Source organism: Labrus bergylta, chromosome 5, assembly GCF_963930695.1.
Source record: "Labrus bergylta chromosome 5, fLabBer1.1, whole genome shotgun sequence".
In the NCBI taxonomy this organism is placed as follows: Eukaryota; Metazoa; Chordata; class Actinopteri; order Labriformes; family Labridae; genus Labrus; species Labrus bergylta.
In genome coordinates, this window is record NC_089199.1 from 3,999,868 (window position 1) to 4,024,836 (window position 24,969).

General features: G+C 40.4%; 1 protein-coding gene across 4 annotated transcripts in view; it reads left to right on the forward strand.

The window, feature by feature from the left end:
• Positions 1–24,969, forward strand: part of dlgap4b (discs, large (Drosophila) homolog-associated protein 4b) — a 113,667-nt gene that overhangs the window by 80,337 nt on the left and 8,361 nt on the right. For 3 of the 4 annotated variants that reach the window (XM_020646883.3, XM_020646881.2, XM_065954582.1), the window contains 6 exons: positions 10,671–11,938; positions 12,131–12,345; positions 13,199–13,300; positions 14,001–14,151; positions 15,248–15,500; positions 24,115–24,548. In XM_020646883.3, the coding sequence (XP_020502539.1) occupies positions 10,742–11,938; positions 12,131–12,345; positions 13,199–13,300; positions 14,001–14,151; positions 15,248–15,500; positions 24,115–24,548 (2,352 nt within the window). In that variant the 5' untranslated portion in view covers positions 10,671–10,741. The remainder of the gene's footprint in view (positions 1–10,670; positions 11,939–12,130; positions 12,346–13,198; positions 13,301–14,000; positions 14,152–15,247; positions 15,501–24,114; positions 24,549–24,969) is intronic. The other variant, XM_020646882.2, reaches the window with a different exon arrangement.

Genomic DNA, 24,969 nt, shown 5'->3' on the forward strand with positions numbered 1-24,969 from the left:
CATTTCACATAATATCACTGCTGTTCTGCTGCTTCCTCTGTGTGTGGGGGGGGTCTAGTCTGTGTAGATGTGTTAGGCCGAACCATGGCTATTGTGTGTCTGGCCAAGGGCATTTTATAGTGGGTGAGGTTTAAGGCTTATCCTGGCGAGATTTATAGTCCTGCTGCGGTTGATCATAACTTGCTGTGGGTGACTGCTCATAGCTCACACACATGTAATGAAGCAATTCTCAGACGCCACAGGACATCACTGAGCTGAAGCTTAGGAATAAGGTTTGAGAGCTTTCATTAATGCTTTTAGATCTTACAAAAGTTTGCTCATCAAGTAACATCACAAACCCCTTTTTAACCGTTTTTATTTACTTCATCCTGAACTCTGGAGGTTGACTTCAGCGTTTGTTGTGTAAAAACATTAAAGACTAGCTTGTTACTGAACTACAGTTCAAATATGAATATTAAGTTTTGTTCTATATGATCTTGACAAAGTGTAAAATGACACAGAGCCTGCTCTAATATGATGCGATATCAAAGAACAGCTAAGATTTAAATTAGTGTGTTAATTGCCTTCAGTATTATAGATAAAAAAATGTATGTTGAAAGTTTGTGTTTGAATCCATACGAGTGCATTTACACATTCATGAAAAATAAGCTAGTGTCTGTGTGCATGCATGCGCAAACTTCTCTGTGTCTGTCTGCAGTATTACTTTGGATTTACCCTGAATCAAGAGATAGAGGACCCAGCTGCAGCCCACAACCCTCTCCCTCTCCCCCTCCCCCTCCCCCTCCTCCTCCCACTCACCTCCAACTGTGTGCAGAACCAAGCGAGAGACTCCAATCTCTGTTTCGTTCCCAAAATATAAAAATGCACTCTGAAATAAAGTAGCACAAGGCCATGTCTGGCCATGATGCTTTCGGCTTGAAATTGGGTTCAGATGGGTTGTATCATGGGGTCGTCTGCTTCCTGCAGATTTAATTGAAATAAGATTCATATTTGTTACAGACAAAGTAAACAGGATGATTGATTTTAGCGGAAAAAAGTATATTCCCATTGTATAAATTATTTTCTTTGTTTTAGATTCAACTCCCCTGCAACTCTGCATTATACAGATGAATGTCAGATTTGTATTCAGACTTTTCTTTAGACCACAGTGCATCCATTTAGAAATCACTTCTGCATTGTTTACAGTGTTGATAATATACTCAGTAACACCATTAAGTCAAAATGCTTTTACACAAACATACAGAACATAATTGTTGAGCTCTGCTATCACAGCAAAGACCCGGCTGCAAGTGGCATTTCAATTATTCATATTTTCTCAATTCACGATTGATTATAAAGACTGATATGGAGACACTATCCTAGAGCTGCAACCAACACCTGTTGAAAAGTTTCTCAAATACTGTATTAGTATTGTTTTTTGAATATCATTTATGTTTAAATATGTGAAGATCTGTGGTCAGTTTGAATTGAAAATCAGCTGGCTATTTTGCTTGCAAACTTATTACGTATTGTAGAAACATGACCTTTAATGACCTCTTTAGGGCTGAAACATTTCCTCGAATCCATCGCGTACCTCACAAAGGTACGTAGGCGTATTTATGTGCCTGCATAAAATTGCCATTGTTTAATTTCAGTAGTGTCTCTGTCCTGATCAATGTCTCTCCTCTGCTCTCCTGTTACTACTGAGGGCAAGATTTGTCTTTGACACAATCACTCTGACTGACACATCTCCTTTATGGTTTGTCTCAGATGCACCACAAGGATACGAATGTTGGCTGAGCCTGAAGAACAACACTTTCCTTTCTTTATTCCATATTCTATTGGCTTTTTTGAAGATATTTCTCTGAAATATTTATGATGCTTTTATTCCCCTGCTGACTTTTAATATTTTAATTGACACACACAATACGATATGGCGATCAGAGAAGAACTTCCAGCACTATCTTCCACTTTTTCTGTGGGATTATTCGGTCTCAACAGGACATGTTTTTATATGAAATCCGACAGTGACTCTCAGCAGAAGCAGTGTCAGTCACTGCAGAAGAGATCAATAAAGGAAAGTTTGTAATCCTTGGGAAGTTTTCTGTCTTTTACCTGATTAAAGTTGAGTCCATGTCCCCTTGTTGTTGCCCCCTTTGTCCATCAACAGAGCCCTGTCTCCTTCTGCTTCTAGACAAATTAACAGTGAAGTTCAACAAGCAGGGCCAAATCTAGACTTTTTTTGACCTGGGGTGGACAAGTCCTGACTTAAGCAAGGTTGATGTGAAGCTTTTGTGCATACATTAAAAAAGTGTATCTTGGGGCGCTGTTGGCACAATGGTTAGTGCGTGCGCCCCATGTATGGAAGCTGTCGTCTCAAGCGGGCGGCACATCCCACCTGTGGCTTCTTTCCCGCATGTCGTTCCCCACTCTCTATCCCTGATTTCCGACTCCATCCACTGTCCTATCTATCCATTAAAGGCACAAAAAGCCCAAAAATAAATCTTAATTTTTTTTTTTAAAGTCTATCTTTTATATACCCTTGTTAAAACATGTAATTTTTAATTATTTACAAAGAATTACAGGATTAAAATGTTTTTGTTTTGTTGAACTACAATGACTCCCTACTCGTGCTATTTTGATTTGATTGCATTGAGTAGGATTAGCAGGTGAGCAGGTGAAGGGCATCCCTTTGGCATCAGTAAATAATTTACATTAGCCAGTCTAATAAACTTAAAGTATAGGGCTAGTAATAAGAAAAGATAAGACAATCCTCCAGAAGTCCCACAATATGGGAATTTGGATTGTGACCGCCGTAAATGCATGAATAAAAGAGATAAAAAGATATTTAACGGAGACAAACCTACAATATCTCTGATCAGATTACTTGAATAATTGCTCGAATAATCAATGGATTCCTCGATTACGAAAAGAACCAGTTAGTGCAGCCCTAGACATCGTGTCTCTACACTTTTTCCCCTCTGGGCAGATTAGAGGTCGGGAACAGCAAATAAAACCTGTACTTAAAAAAACAGTGCTCTAAAGCTCAGAGATCCCTTGAAGTCTCAAACCACTGCTAATATTTTACGACAATCAGGACTGCAAATTCACAACTCAAAGCAAAGAAGAGCAGCTTTTTATGAAAAATACTCTCGGGATCTCCAGATGAAAATTCAAATGCAGATAACCCCAAATGTATTCACTGTGATGACGCTTTCATCATCCTGAAAAAAATAAAACTGCACCCTAACCTTAAACGTTTGACATTAAGACGCGGAAATACTTTTGAGGACATGGAAAGTTCCATGGCCGTCATCAGCAATGTGAAGTGGTGCTACTGTCTTTTTGCCCGCTCCCTTTCTGGCTCAGTCTTCAGAGATGGGCTAAAATGAGTGGGTCATCTATCACAACAGAGGGGAGAGTGTTAAATTTATAGCTGTGAAAATAGGCCAGAGCACAGCACTGATGGAATGGAGTGTAATTAGGACAAGGTTAGCCAGCTTCACACACACACACACACACACACACACACACACACACACACACACACACACACACACACACACACACACACACACACACACACACACACACACACACACACACACACACACACACACACACACACACACACACACACTTACGAAGGCATGCACACATACGAGCAATGTATTATTAATTACGTGACAAAAATGCAAAAGAGTGTTTCTGTGTGTCTTCTCACAACCACTCAGATTTATTAACTTCTCACTTGAACAGGCCTTGTTACTTCAAACAAAACTAAGAAAACTTTCAAACATTTGTTGTTTTGCACACACATATGCCTCACATAAACACACTCATCCTTCACACCTGAAGAAATGCACTGCTGATACACATTTCCCTTCTCCAGCAGCTCTCTTTAACTTAACACTTGGCTTGTTTCTTTTCTAAGACTCAACTCTCATGACTCTCACCCTCTCTCGTTCATCCTCCTCTATGCTGTGTTTCCATCACTCATCCCTTACCTGCCCTTTATATTTCTTTACATTCTCCCAAGTGCACAATTTACAACACATTTACTCATTTTCACACCCTCTCATTCCCTTCAGATTGCTTTCATTTCCGCTGCAGTCGATACCCACACCTTTCTCCTTGCTGCGTTTTCCTCACTTCTGTCTGTCCTTCTCCTCCCGCAAGCAATCGCCTTCCTTGTCAAATGCAACACACTGCAACAACACACACCTCCACACAGAGATGCACCCTGATTTCAGGGGCAGAGCTGCAAGCTTATGGAGCAGATGGGCTTTGCTGACTGACTGCCTCTCTGTCTCTGTACTGTGTTGCTCAGATGAGAGGATGGTGTCCTTTGCACAGTCTCTCCTCTTAATCTGGCCGCCCACAGACTCGCCAATCTAGAAACTGGCATCTGATCGAAAAATCTGGCAACTCAAGAGCTACAACACAGACAACCCAGAGACATGCTGTTACAGAATCCAGCAATCAGTTGGAATATCTAATGGATTGCAAAAGCTTAGGTGTGTGAATGAAAATATTGGGAATACAATTTCTCACTTTGTTCTGGCCAGGAAATAATATGTGAGTTTAGTCAATATTATTGGAATTTTTGGAATAAAATGGAGGAAATATTTATTTTGCTTTTATAATAGTCAAATATTGACAGACAGGAGTTCTAATAAATGTAAACGAGGACAGGCTGACAGGGAAAAGACTGGGCGATAGTCCCTAGAATTACTTTATATAACCCATGACGGTCCCAGTAATGTTTCAACCAATTTTTGTTTTTGAAGATTTGAGACTTTATCTCTGTATAGTGTATTACTATTTAAGGCTGCTGTATAAAACATTCCATTCAATTCCATTATTTTCATCCAAACAAAGTATTCCCTTGGTCCCAGTGCTCTAGTCCTCATAAAAAATGATCAGTTGTTGAAAGAAGCTTCAAGTGCATATTCTTATATTGTATACTGTACTTTTATGCTCCTTCTCTCCCACACCACATTTCACAGTTATGTACTTTTACATTGCTGTATGCTTCTGACATCAAAGCAACTATTTATGTCAAAACAACACACCTGGATCAAGATAAAACCTATGATTTTAAACTTTTCGCCTCATGACCGAAAAAAATACCCTCCTCTAGAGTTCCAACTAGCCCCAGCACAACTAGCTTCAACAGTAAACACTGCTGATATGTTGATGCTTTCAGCAATCCAATCATTTCACATATATTCATACAAAGGGGAGAATTTTGAATGAGGGACATCTATTATCATTTTATTTATTTTTTTAACATAAATGAAAAACAAATGTTAATATCAAGAGAAAATTCAGGGTGGAGTATACTGTCACTTCTTGTTTTTTGACAATCAACACAAGATAATGAGACTTTCAGACACACCTGATTCAAAAATGGCTCTGTGGATTTTTAGCTTTTAATCACTATTTAAACTATATTTTAAATCCACCCTGGTTCACGTCATTATTGCTGTTTTAAAACAATTCTTTAAATTCTCACTTGAGCAAGTCCTTACAACTGCCCAAAATTCTGAATGAAAACATCAGAGTGACAAAATGTGGCAGAAACAGTCCAGCTTGTATTGAGTGTTGTCGCCCTCTTCTGGTCAGAAGCTTGAACTGGTCTGCCTGTGGCAAAGAGGCTGTGGCTGCTGAGAGAATGAGTAAGGTCATGAGTCGGACTCGGTGCCAAACGCCCTATTTCCCACTGGAGGAGCAGATGGCAGCTCCCCAGTGCACAAGGCAGGGAGATGCTGCCACCAGACGCTCCGAGCAGGGTGTAAAAACACACACAAACCCACACACACACACACACACACACACACACACACACACACACACACACACACATCCACGACATTGTGTTCATTTTGCACTGAGCAAAGTATTCTCTATGAGCAGAACAAGATGCCCACATACATTTGTCTGTCTTTGTCTGATTAGAAACAAGCTAATGAAGGAAGAAGTTTGACCTAAATTCTTCTGCTTCTCTTCTCTGAGAGTTACAGTTTATTAAATGCCTATAAACTATTCCTGTTATACACACCAGTGATACTGTACCAGGTAGCTAACGTTAGTACTAACATAATGCTACCCCTGGGGTAAATCCTGCATAGGCACGGCATTGACTTTTATTGTAACTCTGATGACACTTAACTCCATGCCCCATTAAAACCTGGCACTGATCTTTCACATATCATGTCCTGTCTGGCAGAAATTAAAAACTGGATGTCAAAAATGTTTCTACAGCTCAACGACTCCTAATCGGAAGAGCTCATTATTACTCCCCCTGGCCCCCTGTACTAGCTACATTAATAATCTATCCCACCCTATCTAACAATGTTTGCAAAGAGGCCCTAACCTAGGAACCATTTTTGACTCAAACCTATCTTTTGATATCCAGGTGACTAAAGTGATGCCGTCCTGCTTTGCTCAAGCTGATGTTAGCAAGGATAACATCCAACAACTGCAATTAATTCAAAATGCTAATGCCAGGCTTTTAATGTGCAACAAGAGAAGTGACCACATTACCGCTGTCCTTGCTTCCCTTCACTGGCTACCTGGCTGTGAGTTTTAGAATTGATTGTAAGATGGTACTGCTGGTTTGTAGAGCCTGAAATGGCCAGGCCCCAACCTATATCTTCTAACTCCGTCAGAGCCTGACCGCTACTTGATATCCTCCGGTAGGGCCCTATACTAGTGGTTCCTACTGGTCAAATACGATGACCAGGGCACACAGTGAAACATCCTGCTCTCTGGCAGGTGAACTCTGTGTCCTCTTTTAAATCTTTTTAAAGCTCACTCTCGTCAGCTGGCTTTTTCTGAACGGTTGGTTAGCTGTGTACTTATTTACCAGGTTTTTATTGTGTTTAATTCATGTTTGGGTCTTATCTGCTTATGTTTTATGTGTTTGTTTGTTTGTTTGTTTGAATTAAGTAATATATAGGTTGGACATGGTATGAATATTAGAAATGCAATAAAGCACTGTGTATGCCTGCTCCTTTAAAATAAACACACTTCAACTTCACAATTTGTTTTAATCTCAAGCAATGACCTGCCGTTTGATCATAAATATCTTGAGAAAAAATTAGTAATTTCTACAGTGTGAATTTATTGAAAGAAAGTTGAAGCTATAAATGACTATGAAGGCACATTTGGGCCCTACAAAATAAGAGAGTATGTTTCTATGGAACTATGAATCAGCACTTTGGTACTTAAAATTGTAGAAAAGGAAAATGAAAAGGCAAATTTGCTAAATGAATTCTGTCATGTTTCCTCAATACAAAGCATAGTAACATAGGTACAATTCAGTCTTAAAAACAAATTCAACATTAATGTGTCAAAGTGTCTCAAACTTTTGACTGGCAGTGTACAGTTTACAGTCCTGCCTCCCTTTATAAACCCTCTCTCCCTGTCATTTCAGGCTGTGCTTTTTGATACATTGGGGAGGGTATGCTAAGCTTAGCTGAGTGGCGTGTCACACCGGGATATGAGGCAGTTAGCTAATGTGGTGTAAAAGGATTTAGAGGATTTGACCCTATCAGCAGAGATGACACTCAGAGAGGCTCTGTTAATGACACTAAATGAGTCTGTGCCTGCAGCATGCTAATGATGGTGGCATGAAAGCTAGGCTTATAATTATATGAAGACTTCCTGAGGACATGTGAGTGTGCTCATAGTACATTAAAAAAGAGTTAACGCACAGTACTTTTGGTACCTTTTGTGTAACAGGAAATTACAATCAGTTCACATTGTGCTCTGTATAATGGTGTGAGCTGCTTTACTACATCTCATCACTCACTTTCAGTCGTACATTTACAACATGCAATCACTTTTCTGCAGGTGTATAGCTCTCAGAATGTGAATACCCAGATTTAAAGCAAAAAGCTTTCTCTACAACATGTCAACAAAGATTCTATGTTATAGTTTTAAATGACTCTTTCCCGGGTACATGAAGCAAAATAATATATGTTTATATTCAGGACCAGGCTGATGTCTGTTATAGGGACTATTCTTGTTTCGTTCTTAACTTTTAGAACTAAAGCCATTACCTGCAGGGCTTAATGTTTGAATAACCACATTGTGGTAGTTGGTGTTGTTTTGTAGATCATCCCTGCAGTTATTTATCTGCATCAAAAGTGTGTGAGAAATGGAAAAAGAACGAACAGTGGGCAGAAAAGGAGCATACTCTGGGCATGGGCTCTCCAGGCTTTTTTGGCAGCTCTGTCAAAACTAGCAGTAGTTAGAAGCGTCGAGTGTGACTGGGGGCGCTGTGTGGGCTGGATTGTATATCATACATATACATATATCGCAGATATTTGGCAGATGATTTATTAAGATTAAGATTGATTCCTGCAAGGGGAAATTTCTGTTTTTACACTCTGTAAGTCATGCTGAAATATACACACATGCACAAACAGGATCCTATGGACATGTACTAATGGAGAGATGTCAGAGTGACGGAGCAGCCCACAGTGGGCGCTGCTGAGCTGATGGTGGGGAGGGGGTTTGTTGCCTTGCTCAAGGGCACCTGAGCTACTACTGCCGCCCACATGACGCAACATACATTTCAATTCAATTCATATAGAAAATTATACTCAATTATCAGGTAAATTTAACCGAAAAGGGCGTCATTACATAAAAAAGCAAACACAACAAATGCCGTGCAGCAATTCTTAACAAACTAATAAAACTACCAGCAGTCAAGCACAACCACAGTCGCGACCCAAGTCATATAGTCACCGCCAAAAGCATTTGCGAATCACAACCGAGACAACTTATGCTAGGTAGCAGTTTTTGCTAGCAGTGGCAAACAGACAACAGAAATAACTTACTTTTCATCTTTTAAGCAAACTTACAGTAGTAATGCAGCTCGGTCCATCGTCTTTTTAACCGTCCTCATTGTCCTTCACTTGTAGCACAGTAGCAGACAAATGTCTCCACAGAGTTAGCATCCTTGTTGTTGAGCAGTGTTTGGTCAGCAGGCATCCACTGTCCCCGTATAGCAGCCCACACTCAGTATTATCATTAGCTTAACACACACGAGTCAGCGAACTTGTTTTTATTTCGCGTGTTAGATTTGCTTCCTGTAGTTACTCCTATGAGGGACAAAAAATGACTAAAGTATAATTGAATAAATAAATGTTGGGAGAAATGCATACAATAATGTATAAATAAATAAATGCCTCAATAAATATATAAATAAATATATAAATGCTGAAAACAATACATCAATGAATAAATAATGAATACACTTTGTTAATGAAAAAGGCTATTTATATATTTTTACATGTATTTATTCATTTATTAGCGTATTTCTACAGTTATATATGTATCAATGCATACATTTCCACATTAATTGAGTTATTAATTTATTTCCGTATTTTTACATTTACAAATCTATTTATTTCTGTGTCCAGGTCGTAAGAGGAAATTTTAATTTGCTTCTGTCTGTTTTTCAAAATTGATCAATCTTACTTCAGTAATGTTAGGACGGCCCACTTAATTTATATATTTACTTTTCCTTGTACAACATGGACACAGAAATACATAAACACATATATGAATATATTTATTTATATATGTATTGATGCATTTATTTAATTATTTATACATTATTGTATGCATTTCTCCCAACATTTATTTATTTATTCATTTATTTATTTATTTATACTTTATACTAGTCATTTTTTGTCCCTCATATACTCCTAGCCTATAGATTGTTGTAAGTATGCTAAGGTGTGTTGGGTTTGTTATGTGGTCCCCATAGGCTACATTCAGTTGGATTTACAACAATAACAAACAAAAAAACATTCAAATTGCATGTCAGCAGCAACATCAACAGGAGGCTGATCATTACCGATCAGTACTCGTTCCTGGAATATCTCACACAAAATTTATATAAATTAGACTATATATTGTAATATATTGTAGACTATTTAAATAAAGTTTTGTAACATTAAGGCTAAATTGATGGCTAGTACATTAATTTTTGAAAATCTTAGATACATTTTTTACTTAATTACTGTCTGGGTTAGGGGCTTGGGGAGGTTCAGCTGCCCCCAGGAGGGATTTAATCACTGCCAGAACCTCTTCTGTGCCGCCTCATTGCCTGTATTGAGTAGAATATGTTGAAGGGTATAGTATAAGGTATTATATGCCTACTGATAAAATACAACTTTGTTTTTTGTTGGGGCTCTTTCTTTAAAAAAGACTGCATGATTCAGTGTCCACACCAACATTTAGTTTGATTTGCTGTATGATGTGAATAAATGTTCTTCCTTTGTTTCCTCTGAATTTGAATACACTATAAAAGGGACGTGTGTGGCTCCACATAGTTTTGGAGGGGTCTGAAGTTACAGATGACTGCCAGTGCTTGTTCTCTTTCTCATAATGTATGCCCCAGCCCACTGGCAACAGCTCATCTTTGTTCTACATGTTGTTTTTCCATTCACTTCCAGCATTTTAACACAGCTGTTTGCTGTGGGATGCAAATAAAGCTGGACTATTCACTGCACAGATTGCCTGTCTGGTTTCGCCCATGAGTGGGCATGTTTTGCTGATAGGTGCTGTAGAGTGTGAGTGTAGATGACTGTGTTGTGTGTTTTGTACTGTACTAAATTCACTGGTTGTGAACCTCATTCCTCTGCTGTGTCTTGTGTCTTTGTTTCTAGGAATCATCTCAGAGGTCATCAGTCATCTCTTGGCCTGGAGGTCTTCTAGAGGGTTTGACCTCCTTGCCACCATGAAAGGGTTGGGGACCAACCGTAACAGACACCTGTCTGACTCCTGTGAACCTTCAGCAGGCCATCCAGAAGCCCTGTACAATCAGAGGACCAGTACCCTGCCGCGTAGTCCCTACCTGCTGAGCCCCACCATGGATCACTATGGCACAATGGACCCTCATCTCTATCAATCAACAAATCCAGGCTCCCTTCCACCAGAGTGCATGCTGCCCCTCAACAACCAGCTGTCCAACAGCAGCACCTTTCCCCGGATTCACTACAACTCCTATGACCAGTCTGACTTCTCCCCACCTGGAGACAGCATTGGGGGGATAAGTACTGGCACCATGGGCACCTCCATGTCCATGGGCATGGGAACAGGCATGGGAATGGCAGGTCTGAGTGCACGAACACCTATGATTACAAGCGGCTCAGCAACTATATCACACCATATGACCAAGAACCAGGCACCTACCAGTCTGCTGGAGTTTGATAAGCAGCTACCTGGAGGCCGTGATGGCTTCAGCACTTTACAGTTTCATAGAACATCTGCTGTTGCAGCTGCCAAGCAGCGCACGGACAGTCCAGGTCGTATTCGTTACATGCTGCACTCTGTGCAGAAGCTCTTTGCAAAGTCCCAGTCTCTGGAGAGCCACAATATGAAAGGAAATGTCAATGGACGTTCCACTGGCAGTGGTGGAGGCTCGTCCGGCACAGATGATGGAGGGAAGCAGAATCGCAGATCCAAAAGCAAAGATCGGGGTACAAAATCAGAGGGAACTACCAAGCGACGACCACGCTCCAACATGTCAGGTTATTGGAGCTCAGACGATTTGGACAGCAGTGATTTAAGCAGCTACCATAACACCATGGCCATGATGACTCTGGGACGTCACACTGGCCAGGACAGCCAAGGAGGGCAAAGCAGATACATCCACAGTGGCTACAACACTATTAGCACCTCCAAAAGCAGCAATGACATGAAGTATCCAGCACTTCCTATGCCAGGGGGTGGGGGAGGTGGTGGACTAGGTGAATCAGGGAGATTGGTGATAAATGATAATGACTATATGAAAGGAGGGTCCTGGTCTACACTGACCATGGGGCAGCCAAGACACGTGATCCAGAAGGGCTCAGCTACTCTGGACAGGTCAATGCTTAAGTCCAAATCCTGCCAACAGGAACTAACCTGCAACTATCTGCAGGTTGGACGTAGGGTGAGTACACCTAAAGGGTATTAAGTGCTTTATATAATGAAAATATAGACACATATACATTTCTATATCATTGGTAAGGGTTAAATACTTTAGGGTTAAATAAGTATCCCAATCATCAAGACTGTCTTAGATTACAAAGTTTGTTAAAAACAACTATTCTTACTTATTTCATCTACCGAATGCTCTCTGCAGGGTGATTGGAGTAGCACTTTAGGACGAACTGGTGGTGCCAATGAAATACCGTGCCGGCGGATGCGCAGTGGTAGCTATGTGAAGGCCATGGGAGACATGGAAGACAGTGACGACTCAGAGGGAAGCCCCAAACCCTCGCCAAAAACCGCTGCTCGACGCCAGAGCTACCTCAGGGCTACGCAGCACTCTCTGAGCGACCAGCTACCCCCACGCAAGTAAGACAACAGATTTTTATTTATTATTTATTATGAAGCATATAGAAGTGTTCCAAAGTAGTTTGAGCTTTTTAAAATGAGTAATTATTCAAATGTTTCTGATTCTGATTGGCCAACCTATAATCAATCAAAAATATACATAGGCCACCCTATACTGTTCATTTAGGAGGGAAACCATCATACCCAGGCTCAACCTGTCATAATGCAGAAAAATTCTAATGCATTCAACACACATGCACACACAAGTGCCCACAGCCCATGCTGGGCTTACTCACGCACAGAATTAAGTGGTGTCAGACTCCCTGTTGTCTTCCACATGCCAGCCTTACTACCAAACCTCGTCTGTGAATCACCTTCCTTCTGTTGGACCCACAAAGCATTAGTCTAGCTAACATGATAAACACAACAGTAGTGAAGTGAACATATATGGCACTGACTTTCCCCTCAACCTGATTGATCACAGTGAGTCGCTTAGGATAACATGACTTCTATAACAGATATATTGTACAGTTTGCTATGATAGGGCTGTAGCCGTATGGGTGCATAAGATTTTGTGAGGCATTGACCTGCAGGGAGTCTGCTTGCTCTCTGCATTCTAAGGAAGCATATAATGTTTTGTTGCTATGTTTAGGAAAGACAAAGGTTTATGTGTGTTCCTGTTCCTGAGACTCTGTTTTAGTATTCTGCCCACAGGCCTACCTGACATACAAACCTTCACATGGAAGGAGTTTATGTTGAGGAATTTAAGAGTCCCTTAAGAGTGCTTGAATGTTTAACCCTACTCCCCCTGATAATCCCTGACCATCCAACCCCACTCTTTTCCGGTTCCCACCACCTTGCTCGGCATGAGCAGCAGAACCCTGGATTACTCCTTTTTGCAGGGGGAGCTGGATGCCCTGTGGTCTCCTCTCCACAGTGTATCCTCTCTACACCAACTGGGCAGGTCAATGAGCAGGTCAGTGGTAGGTGTGTAAGCCATGTCTCAGGGGTGTGGTGCCCAATGCTTAACTCGCTTCAGATCATTCACAACTATGCACTGCACCCCTGTGATTTCTGTAAAGTCAACAGCAACTGCAACTGCTGAATTCATGCCCTGCTGCCAACTACTGCCAACCTCCTTTAAGCTTGTTAATACCATCTGCCCCGTGCTTTTAGGTGAAAAGTGGCTGAGTTTGTGACCACTGAAATGGAATAAGGGGACATCTGGGTGTATAGACCATGGCATGGCAGTTCACTGCCATGTTATATCACTGTGTGCCAACAAAGAACATAAAACAACCTCAGAGCTGCTGTTTGATTTCACCTTGGTTCTTTGTCTCGGGCACCATGATGGCATAGAGAGGTGTGTACATACGACACCTGGCATCACTAGCTTTGCATGCAAAGATGCTACAAATAAAATGAGAAGAAATTGGAATACAATCCAGGTTTGGATATATAATGGCTCATAAATGAAAGTGGAAATGAAAGGGGTAACTTGAATACCAACCTTTTACCTATCTTTCAATTTTTGCTCATTTTCCCACCTAATCAATCTTCTCCTCTGCTTCCCTGAAATCATACATTAATGCTAACCATTTTTACATCTTCCTCCGACTTTAATTTTTCATATCCTTAACATATTCGACTGAATGTCTTCTTCCCCCTCATCTTAGCTGTCTTCCATCTCTCCGAGAGCTCTCCAACAATCGCAGCCTGGACAACCTAGACTGCATCGGGGGTTCAGGCTTGTCTTTGCCACCCTGGGATGATGACGACTTCAGTCAGGCTTGCAGCACCCTGGGCAGACGAAGCTACACGGGACAGGTCAGTGCTTGGTGGACAGTGCAAACAGGGATTGCATGAAATGTGAAGTTTGTGAGTAGTCAGAATTTCTGTGTCCCTGCCCCTGTTCCTAATTAATTCAAAATACATTTGTACTTCCTAGAAATGTGCATCCCTGAGCTTCTAGCAAGCGTTCTACTTTTACATCCTCATCTGGTTTCAAAGAGCCCTTTGTCAGCTTGTAGCTACTAATGTTCATTTCTGTAGTATAATTTGCATATTTACTGATAGAGCTTGAATGCCTGAAAAATGAGCTTCCACTGAACAAAGAATCCCAAATGTCTTTCATATTAGTGTTATTAACGCAAAAGCTGAATGAGTGGCATAGGTAGTTTAAAGTGTAATTTAACACTTACATAAGGGCTATTAGCCTCCCACTGACAAGGTTAGAGAGATGATCAACTATATGCGAATCCGTTCTGATCTTTTTCAATGAACCTGTCAAAAGAGGCAGCACAGGCTATTAGAACCGGATTTTTATGCAAGTTCTGACAGGTCATCACATTCAAATGAATGCACGCATTATATGAATTCATTGCTTTTTAGATTACATGCACAGCAGCGATCCATTGAAATTTGAATGACTAATTTCAATCTGAACGAGAGAAAATCATATAAACCCAATATTTCACATGCCTCAAAACATGCCCCCCACTCGGGGGGTTGAAGATATTATAAATTTCTGCATTAAAACTGTGAGGAGGGATTAGGTCGGAGCCTAGACACCAAACACAAACTTCTTCTGCAATAAATATTTTAAATGATACAAATGTGAGTTGTCTGACTGAAATGATAGTTTTAATATGTGGAAAAAGTCTGATAAAGAGACAGCACATCAAGTATGCATTGCATGAATGGAAGAAAAACTTGTGTCAGTCACAAGAGCTCCAAACTACTTGGCACAAATTGTATCATTAAAACTGTTGACTCCTTTGATGCCATTTTAGGATATTTCAGCACATCCTGTTTCTCATAGGTGTATGTTTGCTTTAACAGCAACATTTACCTTCACTGTTCTATTTCTCTTCCTACTCTACTGCTACATCATTGCATCAATCATGTCCTCTCTTTCCTCAAGCTAAGGGACCTAGATATGAGTCACTATGAGGACCGCAGCTCAGAGTCCACGTTCAGAGATTCACGTTCCCACTCTCAGGACAACCCAGAGCCTCCAGACTTGCCCATGCCAACATGCTTCCGATCCCGCAGCCACAGCTACCTGCGAGCCATCCAGGCTGGATGTTCCCAAGATGACGACACAGCATCCATGGACTCGGGCTGCTCACCGCCTCCAACTGACCCCACTGTTCGCACCTATAGCACCAGCACTGGTGAGTCACTGGCTGAAAAACAGATGATAGATTTGCTGTGTATACTTTATTTTAAAAAGGGCATAATGGAGTTCATGGTTCTTACCATGATTCAATTTTCTGTGCAGCCAATTTTAGATCTGTTTTTTACAACACACTCAGTGTATGTAGCACACACCTGTTTTAGCTATTCATTTAGTGATTAAATCTTGATCTTTTTTTTTTAGCTTCCCAGAGTGACATGCTCCCCAAACCTTTTTGATTTGTCGACCATTTTTCCCAATGTTACTCTGAATTTTTATAGCCTTGGTTCTGGGTGTGCTCGTCCTTCCGCATGCACACTCCAGTGTTTTTTATTTTTTTTATCTATAAGCTCAAATGCAGCCTTTTTTGCCCATGCTAGACATCCTTTCTACACATTTGAAGACATGGAAAGAGCAGTTTGCCTCTTACCTGATAGCCACTGGCTTGGACAAAGCCCCAAAGGAGAAACAGCTTGCTATTTTTCTTCAGCGTTTGGGGAAAGACAGACCATGCATCCTACCCGCACACACAGGTAATAAATTGAAATCCTAACCCTGATAAAGATGTAAATAAATTAAACACCTCAAAATCTACTGAAGTGAACAATAATAAAAACTCATAATCATTAATAATAATAATTAATAATAAAAAAGTTAATTATTAAGAAAAGCTTTTTTCCAGTCATACGCACACAGCTCCAGTCAAAGTTTTCCAACCTCTGCCTTGACAGCAGTTGGAATAAATGGGTGTGATGACAAGTAGACTGATGAAGATGGTTTTATGTAGCCTAGTTGTTGACTCCTGACGTCATCCCAAAATCAGTAATACAGTTTGGGTGTATGAGCATCTGCTTGGGTGAAAACTGTACCATAGAGCATCCACTTTGAGGCGCTCTTTGCCACAGTCTTAACAGACCAGTGTGCTCATGGTGCCTTCATTCTGTTGTATTTTTTTAGTTTGTTTTTTCTTTTCTTGATTTTGCTATACAGGACACAGTCTAGATTCTCTGTTTGGGTGTTTCGATCTTTCCACTTAGTTTGACAACTTGAAATCGCTGTTCGTGGCATTGTAGTTGGTTTTAAATCTTTATTTTTTTGTGAAAACAAGACGATGGAAGAAAAATGGTTTTAATTATTTTGCCTTTTTTTTTTTTTTTTTTTTTTTTTACATTAGGCTAGCTTTCCGCGCACAAAAATAAACATTCTGCTGTATGAGACAGTTAACGAGATGTGTTCACTCTAAAACAGAAACCCTGTACAAAAGAAAATGCAAAAATGCATTATTAGCTGGAGTAATCAAACTGTAGCTTTAGTCTCCGAGGCGTTCCTGAAGGCATCAGCAGACACGCCTCCTTCGGGCAGAGACACAACAATGCTCAGTAGGGACCGGCTCTTAATTCCCACATTTTGATCGAGGCTGTGGATGAGGTTTCTGCTGTCCAAGTGTTTATTCTAGAGACTGCTGCACTTGATAAAAGGGTGAGTATTTTCACGGTTGTTGTTTTTTTTTTTTATGATTTAGTGACGTTTAAGCTAATGTCATTTCAATTGAGCTGAGTGAGTTTATCAAGATTATTCTTGTTGAACCGGACGCACTTAACTTCAATTGTTGACAACATAAAATTAGTCCAAAAACGTATTTGAACGCCAATTACGTTTTCTCGATCTGTTGCTTCCTCGACTGTGTGTGCAATGTAACTTCAACAGGTACCATTCAACATTGTGCGACGGTTTGAAGCATTGCTACACAAATATAACCCGTGACTCCAACCACTCAACATGTCAGCCTAAATGTGCCTCTCTCTCTCTCTCTCTCTCTCTCTGTCTCTGTCTCTGTCTCTCTCTCTCTGTCTCTGTCTCTGTCTCTGTCTCTCTCTCTCTCTCTCTGTCTCTGTCTCTGTCTCTGTCTCTCTCTCTCTCTCTCTCTCCTATATTGAATAGCCTTTTAAATTGACTTTATAACCTTTTAATAGGTAGACCTTTTGCTACCCCCTTTGTAGGAAGCCTAAATTTAGAGGTAGTCTAATAGGAAAATGTCAGATTTTCATTTGAGAACTATAGCCTATCTCTTGAACACTTAGATATGCACATATTCTTACTCTCAGTTTACTCCTTAGGTGCCCCAGTCATTGATCAATGTATTGGTCTATCGTGCCTACTGCAGTGGCGATTTTTGTTGCACTCTTTCCATATATCAATAATTAAGTATTACAGGTACCATGTGTTCAGTATTAAGTGTTCTGTTGCTGACATCAGAGAAACATCTATCTTTCCACCATGTGTGCTGCTAATGCCTCTGATGCTCCACCATGGGAGTCAGATAAGTGGGATGCTTGTACTAGACAATGTTACAGCATAGTAAACTGAAGTGTCTTTTAGCTGCCTGTATAGTTTAATGCATTCACATGCCTTTGTGATGAAGTGCTTTCTTTTTGGTTGCCGGAATGGAAAAATTGGCCTCCACATGGGATTATTTGAAGGTTGTTCCACTTTAATCTCACAGGGTTTTCCTATGTGTTGCAGCAAAGATTAAACCCCATTCGAACACCACATTCACTCTAATGGGATGTGCAGTGTTGTAGCTTTGCTGTTTGTAGGAATCATTTAATGTGATATGTTATTAGAGTAATTGTTCTGTTGATAAGGGACTGGTGAAAGTTCCATGCAAGGTTTGTCTATGTCTTGTGTTTCTGTCATCTGATTAAATAATACAAATGGGTAAACTGGCAGGCTGCAGGAAACTTTGGCAAGCGATGGTAAAATGTTAAATAGAGCATCAAAACTCACATTTTGTCTGCTACTGTCTTACTCAGAGTAGTGACATCAAAACAGTTCCACCTCTTAAAATGTAGCGTTGGAGGTCAAATAGTTTATCAGGCTTAGAGAAAGTACAGCCAAATCTTTCTTTCCTGCATATTTCATCTACTTGAAAGTACTGTATCTGTATTTATACAATGTTCAGGTCCTGGTGAAAAATCCAGGGTTAATGTGTATAAAAAATTTGTTGTGCAGTGGTGTCATTGTGGGAACTTTTATTGGTGAACTCTTCTCCACCTGTGTTACCAAAGCAAAGGCTGTGGGACTTAGTCAGTTGTGTGGAACCACTTTTGATTTCAGTGTGTGAGTATTTAGGTATGAAAAACAACATTACTTTCTGATGTGTACTGGAGAATAGTGATAACATAGTAAGCTAAATTACTTGCTCTGTTGAGAGGATTGATAAAAAAAAAAGTGGTCATGGATTTGTTTGTTGGAAATTGTTTCCCACTGCTGAAGCTTCTCGCAACTAATTGTTTCCCAGCCCTGAAAATCACATCTTGAACCAAGGCTTTCTGTGGACAACAGAGCCACTGTCCAGATGGCATGAAAACAGCACTGCTCAGCACCCACTCCAGATTCCACTCAAACATTTTGGCATAAAGCGACAGCTTGTTTCTGTTGTTAAATTCCCCTCTGCAGATGAACCACTAAGTTATGCTGAGCAGCTCCTGGCTTCATGTCCATTTTCATAGATCTTTTTTCTGTGCTGCTGCTGAGGATGTTTAGGTCTAGGAAAAAGCTTTTGTCAGCTTTAGAACTATTGTCAGTGACTGTTACATTCAAGGCTGTGTTTTATGCTTGTGCAGCTGTGAATGTTTGTGTGGCCGAGTTCTGTAAAATAAGTATATCCAGGAAATGGTGCGATTTAGAGCATGTGCAAGTTACTATCCATGCATAATTTGTGTGTGGAAAGTTCCTGCTTTGGCTTTATTTACTGTCTCGTAAAAGGTATCAAAAATCTGCTAGATTACATTTCCGACACCTTCATTTGTGTGCTGAAAAACATTGAATTCTGTTTTCAAACCTTCATTTTTAAAAATGTTCCCAGGGCAGTTTTCTAATGACTACTCACGAGTTTCCCTGCTGCGATCTGGGTTGTGGCCAAACCAGGAGCTTCAGCCATGTACATAAAAGTTGTGGTTAAGCTTTGAAACCTGTCTTTAAACCTGTCTGATCACTCGTGTGGTTGACCAACGCACAGTTTGGAGCTGATCTATTATAATGATTGCATTGTTTTTTTTTTAACATAACACACATGCAGCCTTTTCTAATGAGATCCCTTTTATGTTAAGTATATTGAGGGGAATTTCCACTCGAAAATCAATGCAAAAAATGGTTGGATCAAGATGAGCACAGCCCCTGGAGAGATTGGTTTATGGCTGGATTAGGGAATACCCAAGCAGGGTAGTTGTCTTTGCTAGTCATTTGATGATCAGTAAATTCATGTTTACCATTTTCACATCTTACTTCAGCGTGCACATATTTCATTATTAGCTGTACAAACTCTTACAGGGAAACTGTACAAATTCAAGACTGTTTCCAAATGAAAAAATAGATAAGTAACTTTTACCATCTGGTGATTGCGTTTTTTTTTCATCTCCATTAGCCCATATATACAGCATCGATATAGTTTGTGATAAGCCATTTATTGTGTCCAGCTCTGCTGCTTTATCTCTTTTTCTAATCTCAGGAGCAGCTGTCAGATATGATTTCAGGGCTTGTTTTGGTGGGTAAAGCAGATTCTGTGGTATTAAGGCTCAAGGGGGAATTCTATTCAGAGTGACGGAAGCAGGGTTGGATATGAGGAGTACCGCAGGGAAGGCCACCAAACACACACACACACACACACACACACACATTATGTTTTCTCACACCCAGTTTGTGACAGCTGTCCTAGACTGGGATTCAGGTTTAAGCTGGTGAAGCACATAACTGCCACATCAGTTATTCAGCCCAGCGTCTTTCTCAGTCATGGACATTTAAAAGCTGTCTCAGCAGGTTTTTCTTTTTATGACTTTTTATGACTTTATCAAATCATAAAAAAGTAAAGAAAGAAGACAAGAAATATATGAATAAAAAATGGGATTTGGGCAGAGATATAACCACAAGGTTAATTGCTTATTTGAAGTTTCTATAAAAGATTAATTCACATCATGGCTACTGGGACTAGGAGTCATGTAACTAAGGTTGTGTAAAGTTTTTCAGCCTTTTGTTATTTAACAGGTTTTTCTTAAGGCGGCAATGGTGGTCAAAGGGTGAGGGATAATCCATGGTTAAAGTCCTGTGGTGTTACTATGACAACTATGACTGATGCTAAACTACAGATTTCTTGAAATATGTTTGTGTGACTGGATTTCTGTCTTGTAGAATTTGTTCTGGGTTTATGATAGCTCTGGGTTTCACTGAGCATTATGAAACATGTTTTTATTCTCTTGATGATGTCAGGGGTAAACTTTTTGACCTGCATGGTGTTTATTGTCTATAAATATTAAATGTGGAGCTATCAAGACAGACATGTTGAAGAAACTGACATTTACCTTGATACATGTGGAGCAGTGTTTTTATTGGCACCTTATTATTTGTTCAGGCCTAGAAGTCCAAAAGAGTCGAGTCCAGTCATCTCTTTGTGATGTACATAAGTTGGATATGAAAGAAAAGGTCCTGGATATTATCTTATTTGGGTGTGGTTTTTGTGTCATCTCGGTTGATGTGGCTGTTTTTACCTCACAGAATGTGTCTTATGGGAGCAGTTTTCTTTTTTTTTTGTCTCAGCTGGGAGGGATCGAGGGCAGCACTTAGTTTATGGCTCTATCCTGAAAAGAAATCTGTATCAGTAGCTCAGGCTGAAGGTATTAACTGTAAAAACATTACAAAAGATAAGAGGATTGGACATTGTTCAATAGTAGAGACTGTCGGAAGTTTGCCCAACTTTATTTTGCAAAGGGCGACTCAAGAAAATGGTCAACCGTGAGAGTCTTACTTGGTTGAATCAGTTGTTGTTGTTTTTAGTTATGAATGGTAACCCCAAACTATGCGAAGCTCACTCAAGCTTTCGTTAAACCCAACTAGAACGGACTGGATGATCTTTCAGTGAAATATCAGCCAATAGTAGACTATTGCAAACACAATACAATAGACTGCTTTTTTTTAGTAATTCCAGAGATAAAATAACAAAAAAGTTACCTTAATGCTAAAGATGAAACTTCTGTAGGAAGTTGAAGATGATCAGTTCTGACTATGATGAAATAATCTCTTTCAAACCGTGCTGAGTGTGACGTCTTTGTTGTTCCTCTTTTGCACATGGGGGTCAGTTCAGATCACATGTGTGTCTGATACAGGCCACATTAAAAAAGTAAAGAGAAAAGCAAAACAGGAAAAATTGTATCGAGGAAAAAGTTGAAGTTGAGGATTAGAGCTTGCTGTGTGAACACAGTTTAAGAGGAGTTTGCAGACAGTTTCAGTGCAGCAATTCCTTCTGATACAACTCTTGATAGCTTACTGACAGGTATTGGTGTTATGGATCACAAATCTCAGATTGATTACAGATTTTGACTACGGATTGGATCACCTTTTTCCCTCAGAATCGACCAAAAAAAAAAAGGAGACGTTTATAATATAACTTTTCAACTCCGCAGCGAGACATGACTCAAACTGGGGATTTAAACACAACTGAAAACCAATATACATCTCCATGAATCTTAATAATGTATCAGATCCTCTATTTTTTCACTATAGGCGCTACACATTGATTCAAATCCAAAAATACTGATGATAGAAGCCGTGAGCTAAACCCTGAACTCCCCTTTTAAAGGGTGAATAACTTGTTTGATGTAATCGACAAAACATTTGAACACATAACACACACCGTTCATCAAGAAAGTGTGTGTGTCTGTGCAGCGTATACCTGTGTATTTTGAAAGACTGAAATGTCTTCCTAATTGTACAGCGGGTCTGCGTACTGCCGTGTTGTCACTGAGACTCTGTAAAGGGATTTAATGGTAGTATTTATTATTATTATTGGCTACACCATGTTTGTACATTTCCCATCGATCCGCGGATCAAGCCTGATCCGTTTCCCGACCACTGACAGCCGTGTGACAACTCACAGTTCAAAGAGAGTTTCAGCACAAAGAGTGAGGTCATGAGTTTCATACACATTAGAAAAAAACCTTAAGTAGTGGATTACAAGGGAACAACAGCCCTTTTGTCTGAGCTTTTATTATCAGGACCTCACATGTTTTCTGCAAGGCTTTTACAAAAACCCTTGATGGCTTGTCAAGATTTTCAAATATAACCTTCAGTGGATTCCCATGAGGCAAAAAAACACTATTTATAGGCTAATCAAATGTCATCATGTAGCTTCCTCTCTTAGTAATTCAATCTGTTTTGGTGTCTACAAAGAAGTTGATGCCATCTGATTGATTTCTGGAACAGGGGTTTATTGTTCACACGGTACATAATGGTCAAGCTTTGCAGGGAAAGTATGGGCCACTTACAAAAGTGGTCCAAAGACTTTACAGCACAGTGTTCAAAAAGATTTAGAATTTGTTAATCTATTTAAGGTGAGTCACTTTCTCAACAGAAATATGTGTTTTCTATATTTGATCAGAATGAAAAATACAGTCTGTTCCTCCTACTCTCCTTTAAGGTCCTGTTGCTGTTCCATCAACTTTCCACTGTGGTGTCAAATAATGCATCTGTTCAAGGGATCCCTGGTTCAGGTTATAGGTTTTAGGGGTCCAGCATCACACTCTGTTTTTAGTCTTATGGGATTGATATGGTCTCTAGGTGGAAGGCATCAGAGACTCTTTAACTTCCCTAAAGGCAGGTTCAGGAAACTACACCCAGTTGTGATGTGCTCCTGCTTGTGACAGTTGTTAGCTCCATCTCTTTTTGCTCACTGTTGCTTACTTTTTTCTGCTCTCGCTGACAATTTCCCTCACAGTCTTTAGCTATATCTATTAAGCAGACTTAAAGAAAATGTGGTTAATAGATATGATAGGCTCTGCTGATAGTGATAGCAGATGACTGAGCACAGAAGGGACCCAAATATTATGTGGTGAAATTGAGCCCACATACAGTTCCCACTGTAAGGTTCCCAGCTGTGTATACTGTGGTGTGTGTAAGAATTGAACTAAGCAGCCAGACTCTGATCAGTATATATAACATCAAGCACACGAACACCAATCATTGAGTTGTTGCGATCATCTCCCTTACTGGACCGATTTGTCTGAGTGCTTCCTTTCCGGCCTCTGTCCCGTGTGGTTAATGTACCTCTTTATTATTTCAGTCAAAGCCGGTGGGCCAATTTTGTTTGGAAGTAGTGGAGTGGAAGTGGAACAGATAAATAGATAGATAGATACTTTATTGATCCCGAGGGAAATTCAAATGCCCATTTTCGTCTTCTCAGCCATATTTGTTACAAGAGATGGACGTGAAATTTCCCTTCTTATTTCATCCCCTGTCTCATGATTGAGGGCCCTGAAGTGTGATTTCATTTAGTCAGCTGTGTGGAACAGTATGTTTGTTCAGTTTCCTCTCTGATTTGATTTTACGCTTTAAGAGAGGCTTCTCGGCTTCTGCTGCTCTTTTAGCTTTTCTGCAGTAATGTCCTGCTGAATCACATCAGCAGCATTGTTCTCTGGACAAGCTGTAAAAAAGTTACTTCTACCTATTTTTTATGTTCACTCTAAAACCTGATGAGGCCACAAACATTTGCTTAAACATTTGCATACCTACAAATCGCTTTTAATCGTTTCCCTTAATACTTCTTTCCCTCTTCTCTCCAACAGTCTCTACGTGCATAACCACCTGTAAGAAGTCTGCTCCTCCACCAGTGCCCCCCCGCACAACCTCCAAGCCCTACATTTCAGTGACCGTGCAGAGCAGCACAGAGTCGGCCCAGGACAACTACCTGGACCAGCAGGACAGGAGGTCGGAGGTCAACAGCCAGTCGAGCCACGCCCACAGCAACTCTTCTGACAGCCTTGACAGCAACCGTGCCAACAGCTTGGCCCGGGGGATCCCCCGCCCTCCACACATCATTCCCACTCCCATCGCGATACCAAGAGAGCCAATCGCGCCCACCACCTCCAATGCTTCCACTGAGACCAGTGACGCGGTCATCCAGCATGAATGCCTGAAATCAAATAAAGGGAATTTAGTAGCAGAGGAGCCTCTCGTGGCGCCAGTACCCAGGCGGAAACTGTCCTCCATTGGCATACAGGTAGGTGGCAGTAAAAAAAAAAAAGGATTGATGCAGCTCAATCAGTGTTGTTTCCACATATTGACGCAGACAAGATGGATCTATTTTCAGTGTTTTAAGTTGACCTCATACCTCCTGCTGAGCTCTATTACATGAAAAACATCATTTTTTTAACATCTGTGGTGTGTGCCCATGTATGAGTGTTTCACTTTGAGCTCAAGAATGTGCTTACTAGCTAGAGGTCTTATTATGGTGAACAGGGCTCTATCATTACAGCTGGCTGTATACTGAAGTATAGAAAGCAGAAAATGCGTATTTGTGTGTCCCACTCAACCATAAATCTGTGTCATGTGGGTGCTGAAATAACAGCCATTTCCTCTATTTTCCAGGCCCTGCACATTATTATTATTACCCCTGATTCAGGGTAACCATTAACCGTAAT